Genomic DNA, 24,018 nt, shown 5'->3' with positions numbered 1-24,018 from the left:
ACATCGTCGGAACTGCAAAATCGCATTTTTTTGTTTATTTCATAAAACGTTCCCAAATGACCAAGTCTATCATCAGCTGAAGAGAAAATTTTTATTTTATGCATAGTTTTTGAATTACTTAATTTAAAAATGTCGGATATTACCTGGCTAGCTCGCTAACAATGTCAGATGATAACTACCAACGTTGTTAGCGGTGCGCAGGAGCGGGTGAGTGCGCACGATCTCCCACTTCAGACTATGTTAGCGGGACTAACTGATGTTGCTATGACACTTGTTTTTTTAGGACATTTTATTGTTAATCCTTTACTTTATAACACCGTTCACAATATCTAGTAGATAAGCACGTTTAATCAAACTAGCTACTGGACGTGGTAAACAAAAACATAGTAATAGAAGTAAAAATGCCGATGAAAACATTTTGAGCAAAGCAAAACCTAGTGAGAAACAGGTATTAATTTTTACTTATTATATTACTTTTACGATTTCTAACAATAAAGTTCATAGTTTAATACTATTGCAAATTTAATAATAGATAATAGAAATTACACGAGACATTTACAGTAAGTAATTTAAAATTGTAGGATGTACCTCATCCAACTTTGTTAACCGGTTTTTGAAAGGAGTTAAATGTCGTTAGTACCATAACGAGAACTTTTCAAGATGAGTGAACTCAATTTTTTTTATATATAACTAGATCACCCAACAAGCGTAAGGCTCACTTGGTGGTAAGCGATTACCGTAGCTTAAAGACGTCTGCAACCTACTCACTAACAGGAACACAAAACTGCTTGAAAGCAGCGTTATTTAGCTTTGATTATTCTGTAAGGTCGAGGTACTACCCCAGTCGGGCTGCTCCATATTTTGAGCAGGATATTTCTTGCTGTGCCTTACCTCAATAACTACTAAGTATGGTCATAAAATTTTATTATTTCCATCCAGACCATAAAAAGTTATAGTATGTAATGTTCTTAACTACAATATCTGCAGGTAAGCGCATCATCTCACTACATAATGTAAAAAATTTGAGGAACGAATTTCAGTTTTAGTAGATCAACGTGGCAAATATTAGCACAAGAACTGAATTATAGATAAAGAGATGACGAGAAGTGTGTGTGATGATGTCAAATCGTTTTCATTGATTGTATCATATTGTGTCAGCAAAAATTCAAAGAAACTATATTTAGAAGGTGTGGATAGTGCTTCTCGAATGTATAGCATATTCACGGAATGATTTGATTCTAAAAAAATATAGTGACAATGCAAATAAATAGGAATATACTTAACGCAAATTTTAATACTGGCTTATCATAAGCCCAAAAAAAGATCTCTATGATACTTGTCACACATATACGAAACTAAAGAATTACCTACAAATGAAAAGTAATCAGTAGATAAAGATGAAGCTAAGTCGAATGAAGAAGTATTAGCAGCTACTTTTGATTTTGAAAAAGTTTTGATAACACCACATATATATGTAAGCGTGTTTTATTACAAAATGAAATTGTCTACCTTAAACTGTACGTTCTATAATTTGTCTAACAAAATAGCTACATGTTTTATGTGCCACGAAGCTATTGCAAAACGTTGTGCAAATGAAGTTTCAGGTTGACTTTATCAATATATATATAAGAAAACGCATATAGTCTAGGCAGAAGTTTTGGTCCGACTATAGCCCGGGTCAGAACAGGAACGGAAGGAAGGTTTTTTTCTCTATACTTGCTTGCAGTAAAAGAATTTGGAGTCACGATTTGAACGCAAGATGCTATATTATATACCAGAGAAATGGCGCTGCCTCGTTCGCTAGGCCAAAGCTGAAGGTGAACCTTATGAAGTTAAAGTGATGACAACTCCAGAAATATTGGATTTTAAATCCTTGCTTTGAATTATATTAATTACACTGGACACATATGAAATATGTATCAGTTATGACACATTTTTGACAGAATTTAATATGATATAATTTTTAGGACGCATTTAAGTGACTAATCCTCAAAAGATATCATAATTTTTATTAGAATTCTATAATGTATCGGAAGGAATCTTCTTGGATGAAGAAGACTGATTTTCATTGATTAATCTAAAACATGTTACAACATCACATTTGATTACTACCCAAGTGTCTTATTAAATCTAGATAATTATTATAGAAGATTTTGTGTTTTTTTTAGTAGATTTTAGTTATGCCACCAATTGTTGATTGTCAATAAGAAGATTGATTTGATTTAGTTAATCTGAATATTACTTTAAAAAAAAAAACAAAAGCTGTAATTATTTGTTGAGTTATTTCATCATCTCAGCCGATCACAGTCCATTGCTGGACATAGGCATAAAATGGCGTGAACTCGTGTGTTTTACCCATAGTCACCACGCTGGGCAGGGAGTTGGTGACCGCAGGGCTGGCATTGTCGCACCGAAGACGCTGCTGCCCGTCTTCGGCCTGTGTATTTCAAAGCCAGCAGTTGGATGGTTATCCCGCCATCGGTCGGCTTTGTTAGTTCCAAGGTAGTAGTGGAACTGTGTTATCCCTTAGTCGCCTCTTACGACACCCCCGGGAAGAGGGCTAGGGTGAGAGGGTGGTTGAGTTATTTAAGTCAAAAGAAATATTTTGTATTTATTTTGACGATTTCCTTTATTCAACAAACTTTTCTTTGTTATTGCAAAATAAATATATTCACTTTTTTAAATTTTTGGCGTTTGTTTTTTAGTAATATTTACATACGACATACATTTTTTATAAATACTAACAATGAACAATGACGTAAATGGAACTGCCGACAAGCAATCATCAATTTCGTACAATCAATAATGTCGGTTGTGGTACTTCTGACAAATCAGTATTAGTCTTAACCCGTTAAAAATGTAACAAGTGACTTTTCTCATATTTACACATTAAATACCGGCTAGTAATAATATTATCCAAAATATAAATAGCCTGTACAGCATTACTCTAAAATTTCATGACCCTGCTTAAAATGAGTAAAAAGATACACGCAATTTACACTTTGAATCGCTCTCCTGTAAAGTTGCTGTTTTTCACATCCGACGTTTTTAATAGTCATGGGCGATTTGACTGTTTGTTTTACACAAATACAAACTAACCAATTAGGAAGGCAATGATTAAAACATTATCACCGATTTTCCGTTAAAAACCTAAGTAAATAAATTGTGTAAATTAAGAGTAAATCTATTTTGTCCATTTACGAAAATCTGTAAATGTTTAAAAGGTTAGGTTTTTTTTACAAAAAACACCCTTTTATCCATAGAAACAAGGGTTGAAACAAGGTATCGCTCCCGGGAGACAATAAAACATACCCCATTAATGGGGACAAATGGATATAAAAAATGTAAGAGACGTCGAGGAGATAACGTCTGCGACACATCCGATGCGTTGATTTATTTCATACAAAAGAATTGATTTTATATCGGTTGTTGTATGAAAGGGTTCTCTATACGAAATTGCTACTCGATGTTTTTTTAAATATAAAATCGATAAGAAATCAAATATCATTTATTTGAAGATGTTAAGTACCTTGGACGAATAAAACTTTAGTAAAAATACACGAAGATAAATGAACTCCTAGTAATTGCCACAGATTATACATTACATAGACGTCAATCTAATATATAAAATTCTCGTGTCGCGGTGTTTGTAGTTAAACTCCTCCGAAACGGCTTGACCGATTCTCATGAAATTTTGTGTGCATATTGGGTAGGTCTGAGAATCGAACAACATCTATTATTCATCCCCCCTAAATGTTAAGGGTAGTTCATCCCTAAATATATATTTTTAATTTTTTGATAAATTATATATTTTTTATTTTATTATGATTTGGCCTAGAAAAATACATACAACACTAAATTGTCACCCCTCTGTCACCAACCCCTATTTTTAAATAGCGTTTAGCGGCAAGACAACGTTTGCCGAGTCAGCTAGTAATTATTTAAAGTAACAATAAAAATTAAAAAAGTATTTCGATGAATATGTATTTAACAAAAATGTCGAAATAAGTTAGCGCCAAGCAAAGCAGCTGTGTAATCTTGTATTTTTATTGTTTACAATTTTAATTACCAAGATATCAAATTTCTATAAAAGCATAGTTTATTGTTTTTTTTTTTTTTTTTTTTAAGTAAGTAACTACGGACTTTCTTGCCAGTTTCTGCAGAATTAGCAATCCCAACCGATGGTATATTCACTTTTAAAAGTAATTAAAATTTTAACTTGTTAAATGACAATTCGAAAGTGCCTTTGAAGATTATTTGAATAAAACAATTTTTTACTTTGGTTTTGTCTTAACTAGTTCATATCTAAAACATGTGACACCGCGCGTCAAACTTACTAAGTAATAAGTGCTCAGATCCGACTGGCATGTCAATAAAATCGCTCGGCTGAGAATGCTTTCATTTTGAGCGGCCTTTTAATTGGAATTCACAAACACAATCGAAACGTTTTGAGCGATCGGACGAGAGCTTCTCGAGCGCATTATGAAAACGTTTACCTTAAATAGTTCCGTAGAAGCTGTGTTTTCATTGTTTTCTTTCTAGACAAGAATCACTATTTATAACTAAAGAGACTTAGAATTTGTTGTACACATTAATTTTAGTTTTCAAGGTCAATCAAATAGAAATGTTAATTATTGACGCGGCTTTTAGTATTTTTGAATCATCATTACAAATTTAATTTTTTAATTTGTTTCTACTAAGCAGCAACTTTAGTCGCTCACATTTCGTGAAAGTAGAACGAAAAATATCACACAAACCTTACTTTTATAATTCGAAAATGGAATTCAAATATTTAGAAAACATGAAACGCGATTTAAAAATAATAAAAGAAATTGTCCAAATCAAAACTCGCCCAATTAAATCCAGATTTCGTGAAAGAAGTTTTCGTATACATATAAGAATCTACGTCAAAGAAACATACGTATTTTCAGAATCTTCAAATGCCATCTCGGATCTTTCATCACTCGAGGAAACGCGAAAAAAGTTTCCGTTCACATACATATGTACGATAAGTGCGAAAGAAATTATTCTTATTGACTACACTTTCGCGATGAGCACATCAAAGAAATGTAAACTGACGTTTTATTTGAATTGTGTCGCGATTTTACCGAATATTATAAATACACGTACGTATATTAGGCATAAGCAGTGATATTTGGGAATATCGTCAAAAATCAAAGATAGTAAGATTTGTTTACTATTCCTTGGAGCATAATAAGTCAGAATTTTGGGTGACGATGCTATTTTCCACTTAAAATAAGCAGCGAAGCTAAATTCATCAGCTATGACATATATTATGTATATGTGTATCTCAAAATATCTTTGAATAACCTAAATTTGGGTTAGATTTGATGATGGCTTTTAGATGTAAGTTTACATTTTGTCTTCAAGACCATTTGGTTAATTTGATGCACGTCAGAAAAACCAGCATTAAAGATGTATGTTAATTTTATATGCTAGAAATTAGATGAAAGATAAAGGTTCTATTCGTAATGCAAACAAATTAAAAAGTTGTAAAGCGTGTCGTGATTTTGATGCTTCATATTAGTGATAACTAGGCCGCGGTTTTTTTATATATAACTAGATCAGAAAACTCACTCACCTGATGGTAAGCGATTACCATAGCTTATAGACGCCTGCAATACCAGAAGCATCGCAAGCGTGTTGCTGACCCTATTCCCCTTAGGATGTATGGTCTCACTGACAGGAACACAACACTGCTTGAAAACAGTATTATTTAGCTGTGATCTTCTGTAAGGTCGAGGTACTACCCCAGTCGGGCTGCTCCATATTTTGAGCAGGAAATTTCTTGTTATACCTTAGTTAAAATATGATATTATCTTCATATTGAAATTTTGATTTGAATACATTCTAAATTTAAATATTCCCAACTCAAAAACACATATTAAGGTCTCTATAATTTTATTTTTACATACGTGAATCATACAGACTAACATGAACGTAGTTATTTTCACAGTTGTAATCATCGCACTGTAATTCCAAGCCCGTCATTATATGATAAATGTTTGAATAGGCCATAGAAATATTTGTAGTATGCTGGGCGTTTGGGTTCGCAATGTTCTGGATTCCTAGAAAAGTATTTGATCCGAAGGGATCTCGAGTATGAGGGTATTATTTATAATCACACGAGTCGCACTTTTGATTTAATTGTGAAAATTTTGAAACAAATTAATTTTGATAAAAATTATACTTGAAATAAATTACAATACACATTTAATTGTTTTTTTTTTATATATTATTTTATTTATTTTTATATATTTTTATTTTGTATAATGAGCTTAAATATGGAACAAGGAAATGTTGTTGTGAATATGCGATGGAATACTAAAGATAGCACATATTATTACATAGAAAGTTGTTCAGATAAATTAAATATTATACATTAAACCATCTGTTGACGAAACGCAAACACAATTTTCTCGTAACGTCCCGAATTCTTGCCTCGGGGTCTGATAAAAATTTATTAAATCAATCTTCATAAACAGGGTAAAAACTCACAAATACACCCCTAATTAATTGGTTAAAATACCGAATTTTTATACGATTTTAGTATACTTTACATCCGTGGTCTGGGTATATGTACTATCTTTGTGGGTCTCTCCACCGTGCCTCGAAAGTTAAATGTTTAACGTCCCACAGCTGGGCATAGGCCTCGTTCTCCATATAGGAGAAGGCCCAGAGCTTAATCAACCAGGCTCCAGGAGGGTTGGTGAATATATCTCCTACCATGAGTAACAATGGCTAACGGGTTTCCCTGAGTTGGTTTCCATGGGTTATGAATCGTTATCGGGTCGGGGTCAACAGTTTAACGTGCTCTCCGAGGCACAGTGGTAAGACCCTCAAGGACAGACAACCAGACCCAAAATAAATATTGGTACAAAAAGAAATATCTATCCCGAGTCCTAATCGAACCAGTGCTACACAAGAACGATTTCAAATCACATAAAAATGTTGATGGGTGATTATTTTTTCCCTCGTATTTGTTGTTGAGACAATATTTTAAAATAAAATATTAATGACTATTAAAGCGCGGAAAGTAGTACTAATATATAAAAAGGAATATAAAAATTAAGTGAAATCCCATTAAAATTTATTTGGGATCTAACAAGTGCTTTTTAAGTTATATCGAATAATGCGTTTTTACTTAACTAATTTTTCGTCGACCTACGTTATATTATACCGCATAAGTTTTCAATCGTTGTACTGATTTTAATGATTGCTTGTCATGTGGTCTCATTTATATTTATTCGAGATCTGATGATTACTTTTTGTATCATATTTGATAATGCATGTCGATGTAATTGAAGTCGTTATTTTCATTTGTGAGCAAACACAGTTAGCTGCTGAGAAGTACAAGATAAGGCACTAATATAAAAGGTATATAAATTAATATGACATTAAATTTTGATTATATAGAGTATAATACGGTATCTTAAAAGCCATGTGATTTGTTGAAATTTATTATCTACGTTCTAAGTGCAGGCCAGCGAAGGTTCTGAATGCAAATTTCACCGAGAGGAGCCATCTTGAAAATTAGCAATAAATCTTTTAAAGCATTTTCAATACGTTACTTTAAATGTAATTTAATAATTTGTCAAACATAATTGAAACGTAAAAAACATCAAAATTTTCTATAAAATATAGGTACTAATATAATTTATTTAAGAACATATAATACATAGATATACAAAAATAGGTAAGTAAAAAATAATTTGTTTATTTAAAAAAATAGAGGCTGTTCTCAATTTGACTGTATTTTATTTATTTGTTTATTTATTTATTTATTTATTTATTTATTTATTTATTTATTTATTTGTTTGTTTATTTATTTATTTATTTAAAACTAACAAGATAGACACTGACAATAGACAGATATAATCATAAACAAAAGATCTTAAAAACTAAGCGTTATCTTAATTATGAGTGTTACATTTATTCTATTAATTTAAGCATGTATACATAAAGATTATTATAACAAACAATAATAATTAAAATACATTAAAAAGCAATTCAAAAATAGTTCAATAAAGTCCCGATCAATTGACTATACAGTTGAAATGATAAACATGTATAAATAGGATAAACATGATAACATTTTATGTACCTCATAACTGTTACTTGGTGGACCGATATCGATGATTTTTTTTCATTCCACCACCGTTTGGTGGTGCTCGTCATGTGATCCCATTTGATTGATATCTAACAAGTACTTTTCGAGTTATATCTAATAATGCGTATTTACTTAACTATGTTTTCGTCGACCTACGTTGTATTACACCGCATAGCTTTTCGCTGGAAGTACCGATATCGATTATTCTTTTTTTAATAAAAAGCTGATGCTTGTTTTGTGGTTCCATTTAAATTTTTTATACGGGAAGTCTTTGATAATGCGTATTTACTTAAAACAATTTGACTACCTACGTTGTGTTACGTGTCGATGTTTTTGAAGTCGGTTTTTTTCGATCGTCAGTAAACACATATTTTTTTTTTAAATGTCCCAATAACTAATTTATTTCTTATTTATTAACCTGCATTGTTTTTTACAAAGCTATCATATACACCTGATAGCGATCATTACTTATGGTAGGGAACATGTCCGCCATTTGTTCTAGTCAGCACTTTTGAATCGTTCTTTTTCAAATTCAATGATATTTATTCTAATGAATAATTTATAGTTAAAAATAATGCAGTCACCGATTCGGAATGTACTCGTAGATTATGCAGAGAAGAATTAGAAAGAAACTCCCTAGCTATTCTTTAAAAAAATCGCAGAGTTATGGTACATGAATTTTCTGGTAAAAATAAAGGAACTTATAAAGGATTGTGAGCACAAAGGCGAGCACTGAACCCGCACTAATACGTTAAGTGACAACACACCCCTTCAGGTTGGTATTCATACGTCGAGTACGGGGTAACCTCGTGGTAATTAATTATGTACATAACAGCTCATGTTTTGTTTATCTCTATTATATTATGGTTATACCAAACATATTCTATATGAGATTATTTAGATTACAATATTTACGGCCTTGTAAAAATTATGTATAGAAATACAGTTTTTTTTGAAGTAAAACTTCTTTGCGCTTACTTCGGGAGCAAGCTGGTGAATGCCTGACGAGAGAGTTACGAAAAGTGTGATTGGGTGGGGCGAACGGAGCAAGAGAGAGACGTGCGAGCACACATTTTCTTTCTCTCTTTCTCTCATAGTCAGTTACGTTTCGTATATAATTTCGTATATCATATATTCAGTCAAAAGTTCTGAGGTAAATTACATAAAAAAATACACTCGAATTGAGAATCGTTTCCTTTTTAGAAGTCGGTTATAAAGACGGAAATCTAATTTAAAAAAAAAAAAACACCAAATTTGAAGGAAGTTAGCAAAAAAAGGTTCAACTGCGTTTAAAACTGTTCAGTAAGTAACATTGAAAAGTTTAATTTTTCAAATACTTGGAAACTCACTGAAAGTAACCCTTGCGGGTAAAATCGAAGGCGAAAGTTGTATCTAAATTATTTATTAAAGAACTTCTTTAATTATTCCAACAAGCTTCGAAAATGTTAAAACAAGTTTTAAAGTTTTTTACCGTTTCAAATTTAAGTACACACTTTTTGTTCATTGTTATATTAACAAATGGCTCAGTTAACTTTCAATTAAATTCATTTAACAATCAATGTTATATACGTCTTATTTTACACTTTTTTTTAAAGATCGTTTGATTCAACCAGTAATATTCCACTTCTGGGCTAAGCCCTTTTTCTCCATGTAGCAGAATGAACATAAGTAACAATTCATAAGTAAGTCATAAAAGTGAATTTTTCAAGAAACCGTGGATGACCAAATTATAGATAATTGTGTATGATAGCAAACGACAAAAACTGACTTCAATTATATCGACAAGTAATACAACGTAAGTAGACGAAACAATTAACAAACGCACAGGTCGTCACTACGATTTTCGAGGGTTACAGTCGATTTCTCTAGGATTCCATCATCAGATCCTGGTTTCCTTATCATCGTACTACCATTGATATCCCTATCTCCTTTCCAACAAAAAAAGAATTATGAAAATCTGTTCATAAACGACGAAGTTATCCCCGAACATACATAAAAAATATATATATTTATACGGTCGAACTGAGTAACCTCAACCTTTTTTGAAGTCGATTAAAACAGCATAAATATTAAAAAAAAGTTACGTTTTATATTATTATGACATTTAAAATCTGAAATTAAGTATTTTTAAGTATGACACATTAAAAATGTTTGCTTCGAATCTGAAGCATCATAAGGACTGGAGGAGTATCGTACACGAGATCAAAGACTAATGACACTGCTCATAACGAATCTCGTGTTCCTGATGTGCTGATAGCTAGAGTTTCGAAGATAGGCCAGGAATAAGCAAGCTTGGGATGCTTCTGATCCTGTTGGTGTATAAAGCTACGGCAACTTCTTATCGCTGGGTGGACTGTATTCTTGTTTATCACCCTAGTACTGTATTAAATGTTTGTTGAGTGGTTACGGCAGAAACAATATAGCTCGTGGGTGTCGTAAGAGGCAATTAAGGGATAACTCAGTTCCACTACCACATTGGAACTTAAAAGGCCAACTGATGGCGGGATAACCATCCAACTGCTGTCTTTGAAATACACAGGCCGAAGATCAACGAAGGTCACCAACCCGCCTGCCCAGCGTGGTGACTATGGACAAAACACATGAGTTCACGCCATTTTCGGCGCGAACTTGTGGAACCTATGTCCAGCACTGAACTGTGTGGCTGAAGTGATGATGATGACTGTAATATAATAATAAGGGTTATGAGTTTGAACATACAACAAAAAACACATACCAACCCACCCACAAGAATATACTTACGGGAAATTTAACCTCTAAGGACACTCATTACTATATGCAATTTTAAAAATCCCTTTAAAAATGACGATTTAATTTAAAATGTTCTAAGATTGTGAAGATTTCAAGAAGTTGAAATTTTTTATGATGAGTCGGTCGTCAAGTGTTTCGCTTTCATACATTTTTAATGAAATAGTTTCATTTTAATGCTTTCATTTCAAAACTTTTGACGTTACGTCGAGTAATTACGAGACAATTTTTTCTTTAATTATATTTTATCGCAAAAAGACCCACTAAGTAAAACAAGGTTTTATCTATACAAATAAATAAAGTTGGAGTGTCTGTTTGTAATACATATTAAAAATAGTAAATGTAGTACATATTAAAAATAGCAAGGTGTCGTCTCCTGTCAAAGATTTTCATTGTAATATGAAACTTTGAATAAATACGGGTTTCTGTAATGAACTCACTATAGACGGCGCCACGGTTCGCTTAAACCGAAAATAAAATCATCATATCAAAAATTTCGATCTATCTCTTTAGATCTAGGTACATCGTTCCATAGCTTAATTGGCTAGAGCGCCGACACGGTCGGTCGGAGACGCGGGTTCGAACCCCGCTGGAGCCGTCAATTTTTGATATGATGTTCATAAATGTTTAGAATTCCTAATGTGTGGGTAACACAAAAATAAAATCGTACATATTATTTACTGATAGTTTGTCAGCAGTATGAAAAACATGCCTCTGGGGTCTATTTTAACACAATTATCAAACTACAAATTTTGAATAAGAATCCGATATAAATTTTGTTTTCTAATGTTTTCGCAAATTTCATTCACTATAATGAAACAACTTTTTCGGAGGACGGGCAGTCCTCCCGTGACCATAGTGGCTGTAAAGTATCAGAAACGTTGTGAAATTAAAGACATAATAAACCACGATAAAATCCGAAAAATTTGTTTCACTATAATATATTAGATATTATTTACGTCAGATAGATTATTTTTAACAGATAAAATAGTTATTATTAATTTAAATTTTAAACCTTCTAAAAAGTTCAAATTTAAATTAAAAATAAATATAGATATTTCATGAGAATAAAGAAGTGACGAAGTCATACCTAATTATATCTTTTATTTATATGAATTTATTTTTATTATAGACTATACGATTAACATTATTAATTAAACGCCTCATACGGTCAGTAATAATCGTTTGACCTTCGTAATATAAACGTATATATGTCGGTCGGCTTTATTGGTTATTGAATGCTGATCTGGCGGGAATAAGGATGCGTCATTGTCGATATTAGCAAATATGAGGGATTGATCATTGAAATTCTAAAAATCGGTACTTATGGATGTCACTTTATATTAAAATAAATTTTTATGACCAGAATAAGTCGCCTACGATTTTTTTAATTTTACTGATTCTGGTGATTCTCTATACTATTACCAGTAATTATTTTTAAGATTTAAAAATTACGTGACATATTTCAAGATATTTTTAATTTCAAATTTGTTATTCGATATTCATATGCTATTAAACGTTACTAGTGTAAGCTTCTTTTTGATCGATACTTTTCAGTGTTTTATAGTTAGTAAGTAGCACGTACGCCCTCGTCGTAGGCTGTGTGGCTACGGTATTAAAGAATATAGCCACCCCCTCTCTTTCCGTGGGTTTCGTAAGAGGCAACTAAGGGATAACACAGTTCCACTACCACTTTGAAATTAATAAAGCCGAGCGATGGCGGGATAATCATCCAACTGCTGGCTTTGAAATACACAGGCCGAAGACGGGCAGCAGCGTCTTTGGTGCGACAAAGCCAGCCTGCGGTCACCAACTCGCCTACCTAGCGTGGTGACTATGGGCAACACACATGCGTTCACGCCATTTTCGGCGCGAATTTGTGGAGGCCTATGTTCAGCAGTGGACTGCAATAGGCTGAACTGATGATGATGATGAAAAGAACGACCTTTCGATATAAAAAAATCACCGAAATCACTCCACTCAGTCAAAAGTTCTGAGGTAACATACATTTAAAAAAATACAATCGAATTTAGAACCTCTTCCTTTTTTGGAAATCGCTTACAAAAGATTGGAACTAAATCTACCACGACGCTATATTAATAATATTAATTAAGTTTTCAGTAAATTTTAAACTCATATTTAAAATGATATAACCCAGATTTGATCCATCGAACTTTAGTTTGCAAACATACTCCAACTACATAACCATATCCGTCTTGCTCTGACTTCTTGACATGTTTCGAGAAGAACTCTTACAAGGCATGTTAGATCTTAATTAAATTGAAATGAATGAAGCTTTCCTCAAAATACAATTTACATATTATTCAAATAAAGTTAAAATGAACTTACAAACAATGAACATATTGTCCAAGTTAAAGAACAAAATTATCCTTATTAAAAGTTTTATAATATTCGGTTATGATAGATGATCCTGACATAATCAAATGCATAGTTTACGATTCCATAAAGGACATACAGACAAATCATCACGTTATCCCACTTATGTAGGGTCGGCACAACATGTTTTCCTCTTCCATTCCTCTCTATTATTCGTCACTTCAGTGCTTACTCCTTTCTTTCTCATATCCTCACTCACACAATCCATCCATCGCTTTTTCGGTCTGCCGATCACTCATCGTCCTTCGACATTCATCCCTAACATTCTTTTACCAACATAGCGTTCATCCCTCCTCATTTCATGTCCATACCACGCTAACCTATTGCTCCTCATTTTCTTCATCACGGGTGCTACTTTCAAACTTCCATAGACATGCAGACATACAGACAAATATTCATTTATATCCAGATAGATGTTAAAATGTTTGTTGTAATACATTTCTTTATCTATATTTGGAGTAGAAAAGAACTGAAATTGAATGAAGTTGATTTGGTACCATTTTTATTACTAAATTCATAAAACTAGAGTACAATTGTTCATTGTTAATTCGAAGCAGATTAAAAGAAAATGTCATATCTAAGAATTAAGGAATTGACGAACAAAGTCTTAATAGAGCCCAACAACCAACAAACTATCATTTATATTACCTAATATATGTCCGGTAAAACTCTAATGACTTTATGTGGCATCTTATTATTCTTACATGTACCTTAATGAAATAAATAAATAAATAAATAAATAAAAAAATAAATAAATATAGATAAAACTTTTGATAATTTATCTCATTCAATATACGTTTTAATGATTTACACAAAGGCTGGAAAATCATATTTGATCTCGCTATGATTCACTCGAAGCAGTCGGAGCTTAAAGTTCATTATGGACGCTTAAAGCTATTGCCCTGTACATACGTTTGTTCCTAAATATTTTATCACACATTATCGTGTCTTCATAAGTTAGGTAATTTGATGTTTGGTTCTCGGGTAACGGTCAGCTGATATAGCTACAACTTTTTTAAAAAATGAAAGTATAAAGGATTCATACATAGATAAAATATGTTACAAATTCGGGTAGAAATTGAACCCATAACCACTGAAGCAGACATCAGGGTTAGTACAAAATCCACCAATGGGGCAAAATCTCTCTACGTAGAAAAGTATTCGATAAAGTCTGAGATTGGATATTAATCTTTACTAGATCTCTGAGGAAAAATCAAAGATTAAGAAGATTAATTGAATCATCCATGAGTCGAGGATTGAGGATGAGGAACAAAAAAAAACAGTTCTGGTAAATTTTAATCTTCACAAGCAAAACCAAGTTTTACCAACCAAAATCAAATCAAAAATAATTTTATTCAAATAGGCTTGAAGCACTTTCGAACCGTCATTACATAAATTGTTAAAAGCTATTATTATTCTTAAAAGTGGACCACCGATTCGGAACAGAGATTCTCCAGAGAAGAATCGGCAAGAAACTCCGCAGTTACTCTTTTGAAAATAATATATAAATTGTGTTTTAGTTCAAAATTAGTTATATGGTGCATTAAAAACAGCGTCACTAAGTCAATGTACAGACTGGTAGCTTGTAAATACAATAAAAATTTAAATCCAGTCTGTTAAACATTTTTTTTTCCTTCATGACGTCCATATTGACTAAAGTGGATATTCAGCCAATTATTTCGTTAGCCGACATAAATATTTATACACATAATAAAAATATAATGGGTCGTTTTCGTTCATCTGGTATTTTTAAAGGGTTAAGCGTGTAGAATATTAGTATTCACATTTTCTTAAATGGATCATATTTGATTAAATTTTGTTGGAATTTCTTTCATTAACAAAAATGAAAATGTTCTTATTACTCTTAGCAAACTTTATAAAAACAAACGTAAGAATAACAAAAAGTTTTAGTTAACTTAATTATAGATGTTCTCGAGAGATTTATTATATGTACATGTAAAAAAATCATTAAAAATAAATTACACTTAATATTTAATTTCAATTTTTGTATATTTAACGCAAAACGAATTTTCAAAAGTAATTTTAAGGTTTTTTTTCATGTAATTAAATTATTATAATGTATTATTACTATTAAGCAGCAAACGGCCGTTTTTATAAATATCAATAACGAAAATCGAAAAATAAAAATAAAAAATTACTTGAAAAGTTTTATTCTAAATAATATAATAAAACTTATTGTCAAAAGCAAACGCTACTTTTATAATAATAATAGGAAATAAAAATATTAACAACTAAAATTAACAATTAATATTTAAACGTAAATATTTCACAAATTCCAATTAATTAAAATCCATTGTTTTACTTGTCCAATCATTTTTTTCTATCTGAGCTTTAAAACTACACAACTACTAACAAATGATACTCATTGTAAAAAACCGAGTACAATTGTCAACGTATTTGAAACTGTGCCAAATGAAAGCTGTTATTAATCATACCATACAAGAGACGCTAGATCGAAATCGAGTGTGAACACAGTGCTATGATAAATAACAAAAATGAAAATATTTGCCTCTGTACATACATTTTCAAAGTTATAAATTCAGTTTAATTATTTTTTGTTAATATTTATATTTATTAATTAGCTGTGCCCGCGACTTCGTCCGCGTGGAATTTAACTAAAAAGTTATTGTTCAGTTCGCAGAGTTATAAAATAAATAAATTTCTGAAATAAAAGTAACCTAAGTTACTCCTAACTACATCAGCTCTCTGCCAGTGAAAGTCCCATCACAATTGGTCCAGTTGATTCAGAAATTAGCACAAATTGAAACAAATTAAATAGATAGATAGACAGACTGGCAGAAATTGTAATAAATGTTATTTTGATATATGTACCGTGTATACATACATATGACTTTAGTAAAAAGCGGTTATTTTGAATTAAAAAGAGACAACCCAAGTTTGTTAATTTATATTGATATATCACAGCTTAATAATACTTCTTTCAAGCAGTGTTATGTTCCTGATGGTGAGTAAGGTGACCAGAGCTTCCGGGGGTATTTGAAGGTCGGCAACGCGCTTGCGACACTTCTAGTGTTACGGTAGTCGCTTACCAGCAGTCGAGTCCTACACTTAAGTTATTACGCTTTACGCCTAAGTTATATAAAAAATATATACCTTATCAGGTATGCACAAGGCTTGAAATTACTCACTTTTCAACTTCACTATCATGACTTCTTCCCAACGGAACAGCTAACTTGTATCTGAACAAGTGTTAACCTTATGAATACAGGAATTGTCTTGATTTTCAAAAGAACATCTTATTATGTAATTAATTAACATATTATAAGACAGTAAACTAAATATAAATGAAAATAAATCGTTAAATGTATTAATAAGTACAAAGCTCGAGAACGGCTATGTCCCGTTCGGCTACTTACGTTTATTCTTCAAATTTTTCTTTGTAAATGATTCTCACGGAAAGGAAAATTATAAAATGGCGCATAAATCAGAAAAGGTATGATAGCTAAAACTACAGGCGTTTTAATAGTTGGATCGGCTAATAAATAATATACTCCACATAAGAAAATCCACCAACCCGCTATGGAGTAGCGTTCTACATGGAGAAAGATGCCTTTGCCTTGCAGTGGTATGTTACAGGCTGAACCAATCATACAAATCAACCTTATAAAAGAATTATAGCATCGCATTTCAACTTTAGATCAAACGTAAAAAAAAGATATACAGTTATTGTCGCGTTTATGACAAGTTATTATTAGAGACCTCGGAGTGACCTTGTTTCTGTGACCGCATCGACCTCTCCATACATGTTTCAATATCCTGCTGAAATCTCGTTTATAACACTCTGACCCTCATTTCAGACTAATATAACACCTAAGTTTATTTCTATACATTACATAAATATGATAATATCGGATATGATAGTGGTACCTTTATTAAACTCTGCATATGATAATAGAATCGTATTAGCTTGATTAGTTCTAAAATCGCGTCATAATATTTTCTTAACGTTTTTCCGACGGGATAGCAAAGATATAAAACTAAGGTAGGTTTAACTGAGGTGGGGTATAGCAGGGAATGTCCTGCTCAAAATCTGGAGCAACCCGACTGAGATAGTACTTCGACCTTACAGAAGATCACAGCTAAATAATACAATTTTCATGCAGTATTGTGTTCCTGTTGGTAGTAAGGTGACCAGAGCTCCTGGGGGCATTGGAGGTAGGGTTGGCAATGCGCTTACGATGCTTGTGGCGGTGCAGACGTCTATATAGTATGGTAGCCGCTTATCATCAGGTGAGCCGGATGCTTGATGACCTAGTTATAAAAAAAAATTGAAATTGTATCTGCCAGTACTAAATTTTTACAACCTGTAACATTTACCTTTTAAATAAAATCGTAGGATCAAAGAGTTAAAATCAATGTAAATATGCTGTTATTGTTAACTGTACAATTAAGTTGAAGCTGAACTGTTTTATTGTATTTATAGTACACTAGTTGTGTCCCGCAATTTCATACACTTTAATTTAAGGAAAAAAAATAGACAATAGTCTTCCTTAGTAAATTTGCCATCCAAGCGTTGAACAAACAATATTTTCAGCTTTATAATATTAGTATAGATTATATTTTTCTAACCGCATAAAAATGTTACATGAAAATGAATGCAAGGCAAGTTTAAAAAACACGTGATTTTAAATTAAAAAAATCTTTGTGTATACATTATTATGTATGTATGCATTTATATAATATATAATTATGTATTTATTATATATTATATTTTTATTCTCAATATGTTTAGATTGTACACGCTAATTTTGCGACTGTTTTACAAGTTTCCTGTGGCAGGACTATTGGAAGAGATTCCATCATGGGATAAATAGTGCCTTTGTAACAGCATTGTTTATAAGAGCTATTTCCTTTTGCTATCCTAGTGTACATAAATTGTAAATCAAATAATAAATATATAAATCTGTATGTTAAATTCTTTTTTGTTTAGAATCGAATACTGAAAAAACTATTTATCAAACTGGTTTGTAATAGAACGTCGCATTAGATTCCATCTTAGTTTACCGAGCGCCGGATATTGGGTGTGTCCATCTGATGATATATCGTTTAAGAGCGAGTTTCAGATGGCGAGACGAGATATATATGAGAAACAGATGTGCCTTAATTTAATATATATCTGTACCAAATACGATATTGTAATATAATATCATGTCATGTGATATGATATGATATGATATGACATTATATAAAAAAATAAAATATAAAAAAAGACAAAAACAATGTATAGCTTTAAAGGTTTAGTTTTAGTACCTACAGATATTTTTGGGTACCCCCTTTGATATATTATGATATACTCGTATGATAGTATATTAAATATGCTCAAAATATGGAGCAGCCCGACTGGGGTAGTACCTCGACCTTACAGAAGATCACAGCAAAATAATACTGTTTTCAAGCAGTATTGTGTTCCTGTTGGTGAGTAAGGTGACCAGAGCTCCTGGGGGGATTGGGGATTGGGTCGGCAACGCGCTTGCGATGCTTCTGGTGTTGCAGGTGTCTATAAGCTACGGTAATCGCTTACCATCAGGTGAGCCGTACGCTTGTTTGCCGACCTAATAACATAAAAAAAAAAGTATTATACGATATTATATAACAATTCTTATATATAAAATTCTCATGTCATAATGTTAGTTACTATACTCCTACATAACGGCTGGACCAATTTTTATGAAATTTTGTGTGCATATCAGGTAGTTCTGAGAATCGGCCAAAATCTATTTTTCATATCCCTAAGTTACAAGGGGGATTAAGGTTGCTAATAACATAGATGGCAAAACAGCGTTTGTGGGGGTCAGCTATTATTATACAAAATCAACAAAAATCAAGCGATTTTAGAGGTAAGGTAGAGTAGGGTAAGTAAGTAGTAACTTAAATGAATTTTTCCGTCACGTTTATTTGATTGACATATTAAGGTCTGCGGAGAAGTAAAATACAAAGTACCTAAGTTAGTAGATCCTGACTACTGAATGAATTTTTTTTTTTTAATTTATTTATTTATAGTCGCTTTTTAACAGCTAAGGTCATTAGCGATAGTAACATTTATATAGCCTTGTACATATTTATCTTTTTCAAAAAGTTAACTGTCTGTATAAGGCCATTTTCAGTTAAACAATCTTTTAAGTTATTAGGTAGGTTACATGTTGATTTATCTCTATTATAGGCCTGACATTGAAAAAGGAATTGAAAAAGGTCTTTTACAACATATTTTTATATTAGCCTTAGTATTTTTTATGTTATAACTTGTCTTACTCAACGTAGGCTACGTTCGTCAAATTTTATTTTGTCAAATAACGATCCGAAGATGCTGGTACTTTGAGGCCTATGTAAATACAATCATTTTTGATTTTTATTTTGGTTACTTCTAAATCATTTCCATTTTTTTTTTGTATTTTTTGTTATATCTCAAAGATGGCAACAAAGGATACGGCCAACCGAATGGTAAGTGTTTACTATAGCCTAAAGACGTTTGAAACATCAGAAGTATCGAAAGCGTGTTGTCAGCCCTACCTCCAATCTATCCAGGAGCTATATCCACCTTACTTAACTTTGGAATACAACACTACTTGAAAACGTATAATTTAGGTATGATCTTCTTTGAGTCGAGGTACTCCCCCAATCGGGCTGCTCCAGATTTTGAGCAGGATATTTCCAACTATGTAGTAAGGACAATGTGCTCTGTAATAAACTGTTGAATACAGATAAAAAAACGTCCTTTTTTGTATTATATATTAATGACTAGTTACTTCTGATACGAACCGCTAATATCGTGACTAAGTCATTTCCTAGGCACTCTCTTAGATATAATCTGAGCATTCCATTATTCAAGATTCTTGTGAAGTGCAAGTCATGAGCTGGACTATAATTAAAAGAAAAGTGTAAAGAAAAAAACGAATGTGCTTTAGACTACAATATTGAAGTAAAAATTACGAAACGTAACTCTCTTTCCATCTTTACTAACTTATATCTCCCTCCAACTTCCGTTTACCCCACCCGATCACACTTTTCGTAACGCTCTCGTCACGCATTCACCAGCTTACTCCCCAAGTCAAGCATGCGTAAAGAAGTTTTACTTCAAAAGGTGTAATTTTGAAAACTTTCAAATAATACTTATATTACAACTACAAGTTGCTTCATAATGTTTTTTGTAATTTCTGTAAAACCCGTTAGATAAATGTTATTAAAAGTAATAACGTAGTTCTTAGATGAAAATTATTATCAAAATATATCACCTAAATAATTATTATTAACTGAATGTAAATGTAAACTTATTGTATTAAGAGAGAAATAAAGTTAAGAATCTTTCACATTATACTATTTAATTATGTGTGATCAATTGTCAACTTAAATCCTGCATTAATATGTCTGGCAACTTTTTAAATCTTAACATTGTTAAAAAATAAAATAAAAAATTACTAAAATTATTATGTAATAAGTAAAATATTGCAACGTCTCAAATACGTAAATTATTTTACAGTTCATTCAAATTAAATAGAATTTGAGTTAAATTGAATTTACTTCTTCGTTATACAAAAACAAGTAAAGTGTCCTCCAATAAAATTATTAAGTCTGACAATCATAATAGCTTCGACGACTTTTCATCTACTTCATCTATGTTGACAGTTATAACGATTGACGTAGTTTTTTGTAAACAAGTTACGTTTGAATCGCTCGACGTTGCGCGCGGTTTCATCTGTCTCGACATTTGTGGTTACTGTTCCACTGTTTTAATTTGTTGTGTGGCGACATTCTCGTGCTGGAAATGATTTTCGTTTACGCGTTGCTACGCTTTTATTTGGTCATACCAACTCAAAAACCTTTGTGGGCTCATTCACAACACTTTGCTGAAGATCTTGGCATTATCAAACGCATAGTTTACGATTCTATAAAGGACATACAGACAAACATTTATTTTATATAGATATACTGGCTATACTTTTTTTTGGTCGTACCAACTCAGAAACCATTGTGGTCTCATGTATTAACCTTTACTGAAGATCATACATGGTCAAATGCATAGTTTACGATTCTATAAAGGACACATAGGAGTATATATATACGATACTATATCACCAGACATTCTGTCTAATAGAATAGTAAATCTTCGAAAATTGTTTATTATTAAATTCATAAAACCATAGTACAATTTTTCACTTTTACAACGAAACGGACTGAAAGAAAAGTCATCTTTGAGAATTATCATTCATCGTCGGTCACTTGTTTGAGACGGACGTGCTGCTGGTATACTAACAATAAAAAGATAAAGTGCATACGATTTACTTCCGTAGTGTAATAAGTAGATAACTTGTTTTGCTGTGAAACTAATCTGTGTTAAGTTAATCGCGATAGTAACATCTAAGCGAGGTTTCTCTTTCTGGCATCGCATCTGTCGGCCGCAGCGGTGCGGTTTCCTCACCACCTCACCGCTAGACTAAGAGACAACAAATATTTTTTGTTTTCCTCTAACTCCCAGGATCTTATATTGATAATGTCTTTGCAAAGAACGCCACCAAACAAATTCTTATCGGACGGTGACCTGTCAAAATGTGATGAACAAATCGATTACACCTATTCTAGAAAACGAAAAGTACCCCATGATCCAGATATGAGTGAACTTTTTGGCATCTTTGAGGAAAGGTTCAAGCAGCAAATGGTATTATGGAATACAAATATTAATGAATGCATCTCAAACTGTGTTGCTACGGCAGTAAGCTCGGCTATGTCTACAGAGCTATCCAAAATATCTACATTGTTAAGTGATATCAATAATAACATAGTCAAGTTGAAAGCTGAAAATATCAAAATAAATAATTCTATCACCCTATTTAACAACCGTTTAAATGAATTCGAAAAATCATTGAATTTCTCGTCGGATCGCCTGGACGAGTTTGATACTCGTATCAAATCATTGGAGAGTGGAACAAAGACATCTGTCGACTGCGAGGGTAAAATATCAGTCCTTGAAAATAAAATCTTAAACATGGAACAGCAGGCAAGGGATTGCAATATTGAAATTTCTAATCTCCCGGAGCGACGCAGTGAAAACCTATTGTCTATATTAGAATGCCTAGGAAACGAAATCAAACATCCTATACGTTCCACGGATATTGTAGCCATTCATCGAGTACCTCATGGTGATCAAAAGGATCGAAGACCAAAAAATATTGTTGTTAAGTTTACCAGTAAACTAAAACGCGACAATGTACTGGCTGCGTGTCGCACCATGAAAGGCTTGGACTCAGCAAGGCTATCCGTATCAGGATCACCAAACTCTGTGTACATAAACGAACACTTAACATTACACTACAAACTATTATTTCGCCGGTGTCGGGAAGTTGCTAAGCAGTGTGATTATAAATATGTATGGATTAAGCATGGCACAATTCTCGCTCGCAAATCGGATACATCGCCCGTTATTGCTATTAAAACATCAGCTGACATCTCCAAGTTCAAGTAACATCTTTTCTTACTATTTACAAGTAGAGGGTTCGCACTCCTATAATAATATTTTTATTTTTCCCTTAGTATATATAAAGCTTTGTTATCATGTAATACGTGTCGTTGTGTTGTTTCTGTATTGTATAAAACTGTTATATTACGTCTCTGTTGCGTTCAATGCAAACATAGCTATGAGTGGCTTGAGTAACATGTTTACGTCTGCTTCTGTTACTGCTTTCAGGGCGTGCTTATTGCTTTATTACCATTGTGAACTTGTAGTGGTGGGCTTGTACCCTTATAGCAATGTAATTATTTTTTATTTATTATATATAAAGCTTAACTGTAATATATTTATCATACATAGTTTTTTGTTATTTTTAATTTTTATACGACTATTATATTATTATGTCTCCGTCGCGTTTTATGCAAGCACAGCTATTGGTGGCTGGAGTGGTGTGTTTACGGTTGCTTTTGTTGTGGCTATGCGTCTTCGATTAGTATTTTTTTACTATGATGAACTTTTATGTATTTACTGGCAGTGTGATAAAATATTTATTTTTATATTATCATATTTTTATAATATATTTTGTATTGCAGGCAAACTTAGGAATATTAAGTATATTGTATTTAGGTTCTATGTTTTTTTAAATCAGCTGCGATTAAATATTTACTATTTATGTTTTTATTTGAGATTTGCGGGTAGGCGGCATTATTATGTTATTAAATACGTTTTATATACTCGGTTTAACAATGGATAAATATGTGTTATCAGTATTTTATCAGAACTGTCGTGGCTTGAAAACAAAACTTAATACTATTTATATGAATATTCTCTCTCATAATTACGATGTCATTGTTCTTACTGAAACATGGTTAAATAGTAATATATGCGATAGTGAATTTATTGATGCTCGTTATAACGTATTCCGCTGCGACCGGGACCGCGACGGTTGCGGACGACGTGACGGGGGCGGTGTGCTGGTAGCGGTTCGCATCGGCATGGGCGCGCGGCCATTTACCCCAACGAGCCGCGTCAAGTCAAGCAACTTAGAGACTTCATTGGGGTCCTCATCGCCTTTTATTGATAGTCTTTTTATTGAACTACACACGCGTAACTATTGCTGTGTAATCAGTGCTAGTTATATACCGCCTAATGTACCCTCTCATATTTATAAACAGCATCTGGAAGATTTGGAGTCAGTGTTTCAGTTTGGTGATATTGACAGATTTATTGTATTGGGTGACTA

General features: G+C 32.4%; 1 protein-coding gene across 1 annotated transcript; it reads left to right on the top strand.

The window, feature by feature from the left end:
* The first annotated feature begins 21,821 nt into the window (after positions 1-21,821).
* Positions 21,822-22,790, top strand: LOC123660983. Its single transcript, XM_045595999.1, has one exon. The coding sequence runs from the start codon at positions 21,822-21,824 to the stop codon at positions 22,788-22,790; it is 969 nt and encodes a 322-aa protein (XP_045451955.1).
* Positions 22,791-24,018: the final 1,228 nt, after the last annotated feature.

This window comes from Melitaea cinxia, chromosome 16 (assembly GCF_905220565.1).
Source record: "Melitaea cinxia chromosome 16, ilMelCinx1.1, whole genome shotgun sequence".
Taxonomy (NCBI): Eukaryota; Metazoa; Arthropoda; class Insecta; order Lepidoptera; family Nymphalidae; genus Melitaea; species Melitaea cinxia.
Note: the sequence above shows the minus strand (reverse complement) of the source record. Positions and strands in the feature narration are given on the sequence as shown.